General features: G+C 31.1%; 1 protein-coding gene across 1 annotated transcript; it reads left to right on the forward strand.

Annotated features, from left to right (window-relative positions):
• Positions 1–5,218: 5,218 nt before the first annotated feature.
• On the forward strand, positions 5,219–9,613 carry LOC110026756 (probable polygalacturonase). Its single transcript, XM_020727857.1, has 6 exons — positions 5,219–5,409; positions 6,097–6,411; positions 7,217–7,337; positions 7,428–7,602; positions 7,715–7,785; positions 8,654–9,613. Exons 1-6 carry the CDS (start codon positions 5,398–5,400, stop codon positions 9,331–9,333), a joined length of 1,374 nt encoding a protein of 457 aa, XP_020583516.1. The 5' UTR covers positions 5,219–5,397; the 3' UTR covers positions 9,334–9,613.
• Positions 9,614–9,901: the final 288 nt, after the last annotated feature.

The raw sequence follows: 9,901 nt of genomic DNA on the forward strand, positions 1-9,901 counted from the left end.
TAAAAGAGAAGTCAAGTTGAGAGGAGAGGATCCCGAATCCTTTCCCAAAGTTTCTCTTTCTATCTTTGTGTCCCCCCTCTCCCCCGAACATTGTACTTTGAGAAACCCCCCTAAATAAATTTTTTATGCTTTCTCAGGGTTCAAGCTCACTACATAATCCATAAGACCTCTTAAACCTCACATCCATTTCTCTCTTCCACCTCTCTTCCACAAATACACGATCTTTATCGAGTTATATGTACTTTCGAGTGATACAATACCCTACGTCCTAAAACGATTCAACAACATGTATGTTAATACTTGACATGTTTTAATTTTTAGATAGTTGTACTTGATTTGTTTATATTAATTGAACGAGTATTCAAATGAGTTAATAAACAATTAAAAAATTCAAACGAATACGTGGCTTTTCATATAAAATCATTAAAAAAACATTTTAGAAATCTAAACAAACAAACAAACAATTGAATAAAGTTTTAATTAATATATAACTATTTTACTCAAATTAAATAAGATAGTATATAAGTTCCAAGCAAGCTTCATGCAATGGAAGAACATAAATAAGTATAATAAATTATTTCATTTACATAAAAACAAATAAAAGTGTTGCATGAATGTAATATATGTATTCATTAAGGATAAATAAATTATTTTGGTGGCATATACATAATTTGAAAGATATTATATACATAATTTGAAAGATATTATGGATGCTTATCTGGAATTTTGTTTCAAACATAGGAGTTAAAGCTTCAAAAGCTAAAAAGACTGGTTTAGGCTTATTGCTGAGTGTTGAGTAGACACTATGTAAAGGCATAATGATTAAAGATAAATAATAATAATATAAAATTAATTTATATTAACAATAACTAGGTATTATATTTTTCTATAATGATAACTAATTAATATTAAAAAGTATGATAGATTGAATATAGTCAATAAATTATTTAATTAATTAATAAATAAATATTAATATAATTAATATTAACTAAAAGTATTAATGATATTAAATAATTATATATTATTGCTAAAATTATATAATTAAATAAAAATTTCTTAATTAAATATAATTTAAAAAATATATAATATGAGCTATTATTGAAGTTAATATATAACATTCACTAATTTATTTTTTTAATTAAAAAATAATTTTATTGGTGAATATAAATAAAGAGTTAGACTGTGTTTATGATAGGTTTATTTAATGTTTGAGTTAAAAATAAATAAATGAACTTATTTATCGACTAATTAAGAAAATGATCGGATATTAATTGAGTTCAATTTGAGATATTCATGGAGTTAAAATACAGTTATAAATTTAACAATTAGAATTGAAATAGAAGGGTGGATTACAGTTTAGCAAAGTTATCGGCTAACTGCTCTGAGGAAATGATTTAATTATTACGTGAAACGTAACGATGGAAGACTACATTATTTATTAAGGCCCCATTTGGCGTAGTTTATAAGTGCAGGGTATTTTTGAAAATACCGCGGTACTGTTTTACCCGTTTATCCGTGAGTCGAACCGAGTGGTCGCCCCGCGGGTTGCGTTTCAGGACAAGCTGCTTATCCTAAAAAGCACGAGCTGTCCCAAACGCACTCTTAAGTTTCAATAGTACTGATTATATTTGGCAGGTGGTGGTTTTTGCAGGAAAGCCGATAAAATGGTACTTAGGGTATGCTTGCGGCAGCTTGTGTGTTTCGGGATAAGCAGACGGGGGTCGACCCGCTGCCTGCGTTTAGTGTAAAAAACCAAAACGAGATAGGCAGCGTTTTCAAAAACACCGAAACCAAACGGTTAGGCAGCGTTTTAAAAAATGTCGCCGCATTTATAAGCTACCCCAAACAGGCCCTTAGAAGAGTCTTTATTTTTTCCAAAAAAAAAAAAAAAAAAACAAGAAAAAAAAAAAAGAGTCGTTGCCATCAAATCAGTTTCTCTTCATGTGGTCTGTCTCTAACATTAATTTATAGTTGGGGAATTTACATCAAATTTTTACGCATTCATTTATCTCACACCTGATTTTTTATTTTTCATCAAAAAAATTTAGTGCTATAGGAAATAATGTAATCCATCTTTAAATATAATTTTTCAAAAATAAGAAAGGTGTTTAGCTCGTAAAAATCAATGTTTGGGTAGGGCTATCGAAAAAGCTCGTTGTTCGTGAACGGTGAACGATTTGTGTTCAGTTCGTCAATGAGTTCGTGTTCGAATCGTTCAATAAGTAAACGAGACGAATGCAAACAAATTTTTTTCGTCCGGTTAGTTAAATGAACCAAACATGAATAATTTTCGTGTTTGAACCGTTATTGTTTTAAATATAAAATAATTTAAATAATTATATATAAAAATTTTATGATATTTTAAAAAATTAAATTTTATAAATTATAATATGTAATAAATTAATAATAATAATAATATATTAATATACTATATTAGTAATATACTAATACATATTTTATATATTTATATAATATAAGTTATATAATTAATATAATATATTATTTAAATAGGGATGTCAAACTGGCTCGTTGTTTGCGAACAGCTAGTGTTCGGCTCGTTCATTGAGAAACGAACACGAACAGTGACTTCACGAACAATTTCAAAAACGGGCTTATTTCAAACAAACTAAATTTCAAACGAACCGAACACTAACACAAGCTCTGTTCGTTCGTATTCAGTTCATTTACACCCGATGAGATAAATAAATGCATAAGAATTAAGTGCTATGCATATAAATTTCCGTTTATAACTTTATAGATGTCAAATATGAGCATAGTTTTTTTTTCCCTTAATTTAATAGGCTAGTAATGGATATTATTTGCCATTCATTTTTCTACTTTTTGGCAACAATATTATACGAAAATGTGGAGATTATTAGCTAAGGGTCAGTTTATTGAGCTCGAGCTCAAATGATGAGCTCTTTTGTCACAACACAAGCCGAGTCTCGATGAACTTGAGCTCAAGTTCGTAGTTCGATAAACTCAACAAGCGAGCTCGTTAAATAGCCGAGTTTATGTGAAAAGTTAAAACAGGAAGAAATTTAAATATTTGATATTTAAGTACTCAAAATATTTAAATACCTTATAAATCTAAGTAATTGCTTTATTTAGCAGGATATAAATGCATTAGATCATTTATGATTATTTTCATTTCATAATACTTTTATAGTTCAATTATTTATAAATAAATGTATCAGACCGTCCTGATAACATTATATTAAGAGGGCCTTAACAAATGTTGAATTTATATTAGTATAAATAATTTATATATAATACTAATCACAATGTAAATTTAATAAGTTTCAAATGCATCCGACTTTATAGTTTGCAACATATATATGAAGTTTTTCATTATTTATTAGAAAATAATTTTAACCGTGCAAGTACAGTCAAATATATTCTTTAAATAATAGAAATATAATATATTATGTGAAATACTCAATAATGTATCTTATTCTTACATATAAAAATATTTGAGTGCTAAAAATACTCGACAAAAATAAACCTTAAACCTTCGCTCAATATAACTTTTCAGAACATAAACAGATAAACATTTAAGTGGCAATCAAAATTCTTACATGAAATAACTAGGAGGCCTAACCTAGTAATTAATGTAATATGCTGGGAAATTAAAAGTACACATGCTGACTCTTCTTCTAGTAAGTGGAAGAAGTGATTGCAAAAACTGATAGCTACTAGTATGTATTAGTAGTTTAGCTACAACAATCATAGTTGGGCTGCAGTGGTTGTAGTTGATGGTTATAACAATCATAATTGGCTATAAAAATCATAACTTATGGCTACAAAAACCATAGCAGGTAAACATAATAATTGTAGTTGGCCACAACAATCACTGGTGGAGATCAATAACAACTGGCTGACGTTCACCTGCATTTGCCTTCAAGAGTTATGTCTTGGATGTCCGTTCACTCTAATATTCCCTTATTTTTCCATATGAAGAATGATGGCTTATTTATTGTTTTTGAGAGAGAGGTTTTGATAAATTGAATTAAAATCTAGAAACACTCTATCAGATGGTTCATAGATAATTATTTTAGTATTTAGGTGTCTTAACAACATCCAAATTTAGTAATCTTAGGCCTGTTGGATTCCTCTCATTGAGTCGTTGCTTTTGACTAAAAACATGTAGAACTTATATATTATTTATTATACTTCAAATATTACTTTCAGTGTCATTAGGCTTATAATGTTGAGATATTCACTTTAATTATAAATTTGTTAAATATATAACTTAAATGATCTTGATTTTAAATATAGAAAAATTCTTATCCAAAATACATCTACATTCATGAGGGATCATATAAATTTCTTGGTGAGTTCATATAAATTCCGTGGTGCATATTATATTATATTTTAAAATTTTCCTTCAATATTTTGTTGAGATCCATGAATTCAAAAATGGAAGCCATCCATTGGATAAAAGCTTAAATATTTCAATTTATTTAGCCTTTTTTTTTGCTCATTTGATTGCTTCAAGTCAGATATCTTTTAACAAATGATGAATGTTAATAAATTAATATTTTTATTTATTTTTTTAGTATAATAATTTATTTGTTATGACTAATGAGTAACCCTGTAACACAGTAACATGATGTCTAAGTTCAAGTTTTTCAAGTGTAGAAAAAATTTCTTTTAGGTATATTTGAGAAAACTTTCTCATATTTCATTTTTGGAAGATTTATATAAATATCACTCAATTTCTATGTATTTACATGTTTAACATTTAAATTTTAACATTTATAAACAAGTCATTTTATTTAGGCAACAAAAATGTGAATTTGATATTTTTGATGTGATATAAGAATTGGGATGGTATAAATATTAAAATTAAAATTTAGGTGTTGGAAATGTAAATATATAGGAATAGAGCAGTATTCATCTAAATACTTTTTTTTATTTTTTATACAAATAAATAAATATCTATTAATTGCTAATTTTTGGTTGCTTTGTAAAAATTTATATGATAAACAGTTAGTTCTGAAAATTAGATCTATCAAAAATTAAAAGCTATAAGAAAGCTGGCGCAAGTCCTTTTCTTTATAATAACAATAATATTTTTCAAAATAAATAAATTAGTATATTTGGTAATTGTATTTAATTTAATATTAGTAGGAATTAAATTTATACAAATTTTAAAAGTGATATTTTAAATTTATATTAGATATATATATATATATAACTTCTAGATAGCCAAATGAGTCCTTATATAAATTTCAGATTTTGGCAGTATGAGCTGGGCAGCTTCTTACCAGTTTCATTTTTTGCTTCCACCACCCTCGCCTCGCCCTCTGTTACTCCTCTAAATAATTTGTCTCTGCTCTCTGCTCGTCTTCTCCTCTGCTCTCCGCCCATTCTGGTCATCCCTTCCTTCGCCGCATGAAGAGGCTAGTAAGTACGTTGTTTCATTGATCTGTTTGTTACTTCTCGGTTTTTTTCTGTTTTTTTCCTGAAAATCGCCGTCTTTCTCTACTGATTGGATTTTTCACTAACCGTGTTTTCTAAGTGATCAGTGTTTTTGCTCCATTTCTTCTTTCTTCATCTAATTCGCACTTCTCCATTCATTTATTCCGAAAAGATTTACTCTATTATCTGTTTGCTTGTTGATTTGGATCTTGCCGACAATGAGTTATTTCTAACAGTTTAGGTCCGAACATGTTTTTTATGCTATTGATTTTCGCCGACAAGGACTTTCTTTGTGTTTAAGAGCATAAATCTTCTGAAGATTAATTGTTAATGATCATCACAGCAAGTTCCTCAGTCGCTCAATCACTCAATTTTTGAGTCACCTGTTAACTTACTCTCTTCTTTTTACTGAATTCTCAAGTGGATTAGAAAAAACTTTACCAACTTTGCTGACTTTGTTTGGAGAAAAACTGAGAATCTATGCTGCCCATAATACAAATTTACTACCCATTTCTCATTTCCAGCAAGATCACGTTTTGATCACTGTTACATTTGTAGGAATTTCAGTGCTTGCGAATTCAGTCAGATGCGGTTTATACCCGTGAACTGTTTGTACTTTTGCCCAAAAAAAACTGACTTTTTTGCTTTCATTCTTGTTTTTTGTTACATTAGGTGGCATTGCTACTGGTTGTAGCAGTGGCTGGTTCCATCAAGGGTATTGAAGATGGCGACGGGGCTTGTAAATTAAAAAGAACGGTGGCCCCAAGGCCCCATAGCGTCACTCTTACTGAGTTTGGAGCTGTTGGCGATGGAGTGACGTTAAACACCATTGCTTTTCAGAATGCCATCTTCTATCTGAGGTCTTTTGCTGACAAAGGTGGAGCTCAGCTCTATGTTCCCAAAGGAAAGTGGCTTACTGGAAGCTTCAACCTCATCAGCCACCTCACTCTCTTTCTTGACAGAGGAGCTGTCATAATTGGGACGCAGGTCATTTTGGCTTGTTCTGGCTTTGATTCTTCAATCTTTATTTTGTTCTTGCGTGATGTGCAAGCTGAAGCTTTTTTATGTTAAGTTTTTTGCATGTGTTATGATTACCATATCGAGTCCTGCAGTTATTCGATGTTGTTATATAGGAATTGGACGAATTTGTAGTGATTGCTCACCAATTAAGTAATCATTACTTCTATGATTCTCAAATGATGCCTAATTATGTTGGCCCATAATACAATTATTGCATATAATTGACACTTCTTCAAGCTTTTATAGTATAAGCACAAATTCCTTGTTAAGCATGTATAGACTTTGATGGAATTATTTTATTCTATGAAAGATTAGAAAGTGTATTGAGTCAAAGAGTAACAAATTCATATAAAAAATGAGATTTTTTTTTTTTTTTTTTGGGAAAGTTGGGCTTTAATGATAACTAAGTTAGAGTATACTTTGAAAGTAGCCTCCTAGTTGGAGAAAAATTTCTCTATCTACTCTTTCATAGGTCTTGCACACACACACACACTCACAAAAAAAAAAAAGAAAAAAGAAAGAAGGATTGTGCTCAGCACTGCTTAGGCGGACCAATTAATACTCTTCGGAGCAAAGATGCCTAATCTTATTTTTCGTGTGAAATTATTTGATGAGTATAGCTGTTCTCAAAATCGAAGAACCTCGAGTCAAGTATTGACTATGCTGCTGTATTCTACTACAGAAAAATACAGCAATTTTATGAACTATTTCCTGAAATTAACCTTTCTTCAGTTTATTCAAGTTTTTTTTTTTCTTTTCCCTTTTGTTGCAGGACCTATCACAGTGGCCTACAGCTGAGCCTTTACCTTCATATGGCCGTGGAATAGAACTTCCTGGACGGAGATATCTAAGTTTGATCAATGGCAACAATTTGACAGATATAGCCATAACAGGCATGAGAAGAGACCGCATTCTTTACCATATTAAGTTTATATTTTCTTCCTTAAGCCCATTGCTCATGCTCTTTATATCTTATTAAACAGGGGATAATGGAATCATAGATGGCCTGGGTTCTGTCTGGTGGGACTCTTTCCATTCCCGTACTCTGAACTATAGTAGACCTCACCTCATTGAGCTTGTGAATTCTAAAGGTGTTTTGCTCTCAAATTTGACTTTCATAAATCCCCCGGCCTGGACCATTCATCCTGTTTACTGTAGGTGCGTTTTAGGAAAATTTTTGGTATGTTATTCATTGTTCCTAAGTTTTTTTTGCCTTTAAATGTATTTGCATTGGTAGTTAACTTAATAGCATTTTTTGGATGTATTTCAGCAACTTAGAGGTTCATAATATAACAGTCTTTGCTCCCTCAGATTCTCCATTTACAAATGGTGTTGTTCCAGGTTAGCTTCTAATCCTTTATTTCGCTATATCTGTTTCTAGGCTCATTTCTCTTTATCATTTTCATTCTACTAGATGCAATCCAGGCAAAAAACGAAAAAATAAAGGCTAAAAGATTCAATGGCAACCATTGTAATTTTCCAAAACAACAGGACCGACTTCCGATAGTGTGTTTAGCCAAACATATAATCTTTTTTCTTTTCTGTTTTATTGACCCTCTGGCTATCCATTTGTTGATCCTGTTACTGTAGAAGATATCTTGCTAAATACCACTTTTATTCTGCAGGCTTATATATCTTTTTTTTTTCCAGCAAGGCAACCCTGATTGATAATGTCTAATCAGTTCTGATTTTTTTTCTATCTTTTCATTTTTTATTATTATCATAAATTTTTAAATGTTAGCCATCATACTAGCAAGTCATGCATTCCTTTTGTCACCATTCAATAATAAATAGATTATCCTGACTTTCTCAACTGAGCTTTCTAGGAAGAACTGTAGCAGGAACTATTACATTTCAAACTTCTCTCATGTGTTCTCAGATACTCTTATCCTATTGCAGCAACATAATATTTTGGAAGTTTTATATACATAACACTCAATTCCTATGTATTTAACATATATCCACCTTAGCTAAGCATGAAAAAGTTCTCAAAAAATAAAATAGTTATATTTTTTATGGGATATGAAAAATTTAAGTGGTATAAATATAAAAAAATTAAGTTTAGATGTTAGATATGCAAATACATAGGAATTGGGTAATATGCATGTAATTGCTCCTAATATTTCTGAACTGTGTAAAGATAGAAGAATCCTAAAGTTGGGAACACTGATGAATACTTAATGTTTGTCCATTTGATCTTACTCCACAGATTCAAGCTCAGATATATGCATTAAAGACAGCAACATTGCTGTGGGACATGACGCAATCTCCATCAAGAGTGGTTGGGATGAGTATGGAATCTCCTACTCTAAACCCTCCTCCAAAATCCAAATTACCAATGTCTTCCTCCAAGCTCCTTTTGGCTCCGCTCTATCATTTGGCAGCGAGATGTCAGGTGGAATCTCCGACATCCATGCCGACCATCTCCATATCTACAACTCGAAAGTCGGCATCAACTTCAAGACAACCCGAGGCCGTGGTGGCTTCATAAAAGACATACTTATATCCGACACAGAGATGAATTCCGTTCAGACTGCAATTCAGTTCACCGGGTATTGCGGCGGACACCCTGACAATTTTTATGATTCAGACGCACTTCCGGTGATCAATCGAGTTACAATTAAGAATGTTTTTGGTACTAATGTCTCTGCTGCTGGTGCTTTGTATGCTATTGAGCAGGATCCATTCACTGCCATTTGTCTCTCAAATGTTAACATAACCGTGGCACCCACTGAAGTTTCGGCTTCATGGAATTGCTCCTATGTTTCAGGTTTCTCTCAGAATGTCTTCCCTGAGCCGTGTTCTGATCTTCAGCTAGATTACTCCAATTCTTCTCTACTGTGCTACTCCTTGGTAAACTATAAGTATATTCCTTTGGCTGCAGTATAAGCAGTTCTCCCTGCTGCTGCTGCTGCTGCCGTTGATCTCTATATTGTGCGATACTCTCTCTTTCTATCTCTTTCTCTCAATTTTCTCTTCCTCTTCGTGATATATTGAAGATGATTCTTTTCCTGTTCAATAAGTTTTATTCATTGAAACATCAAGTGTTGCGAGTCAAGAGTCCCAAAGCTTATGTACTGTTTTTGTACAGCCATGTCTTCTTCCATTCAAATCTGTAAGAAAATTTTGAACTGATGGCAATGCAGTATATTTGATTTTATTTGTTTCATGGATATAGTTCAAGGATTTTAAAATAAAAAAATGTCATTAAATAAGCAATTAAACTGTTTATTAATTACACATTTAATTGACTTTTAATGAGCTACTTAAAACAAACAAAAATTTTCATAAACATAAATAAATAAGTTAATGTTCCATTTTGATTTTTATGATAAATTTTTAAATTTGTCATATTTATTTAATTTTAAATAAATGGGAAATAACTCCAACAGGAACAAGCTCTTGAGTGCACTAATTCCCTTTATGTCTTCTACCTCTGTAAAGGAGGGAAAAAATT

The sequence above is a fragment of the Phalaenopsis equestris genome, unplaced genomic scaffold (assembly GCF_001263595.1).
Source record: "Phalaenopsis equestris unplaced genomic scaffold, ASM126359v1 Scaffold000399, whole genome shotgun sequence".
In the NCBI taxonomy this organism is placed as follows: Eukaryota; Viridiplantae; Streptophyta; class Magnoliopsida; order Asparagales; family Orchidaceae; genus Phalaenopsis; species Phalaenopsis equestris.

Bases quoted from the DNA above. Each gene is read 5' to 3' on its own strand.
- LOC110026756 (XM_020727857.1), top strand. The intron at 6,412-7,216 runs GTCATTTTGGCT...CTTTTGTTGCAG, and splicing joins CTGTCATAATTGGGACGCAG to GACCTATCACAGTGGCCTAC. The intron at 7,603-7,714 runs GTGCGTTTTAGG...GATGTATTTCAG, and splicing joins ATTCATCCTGTTTACTGTAG to CAACTTAGAGGTTCATAATA.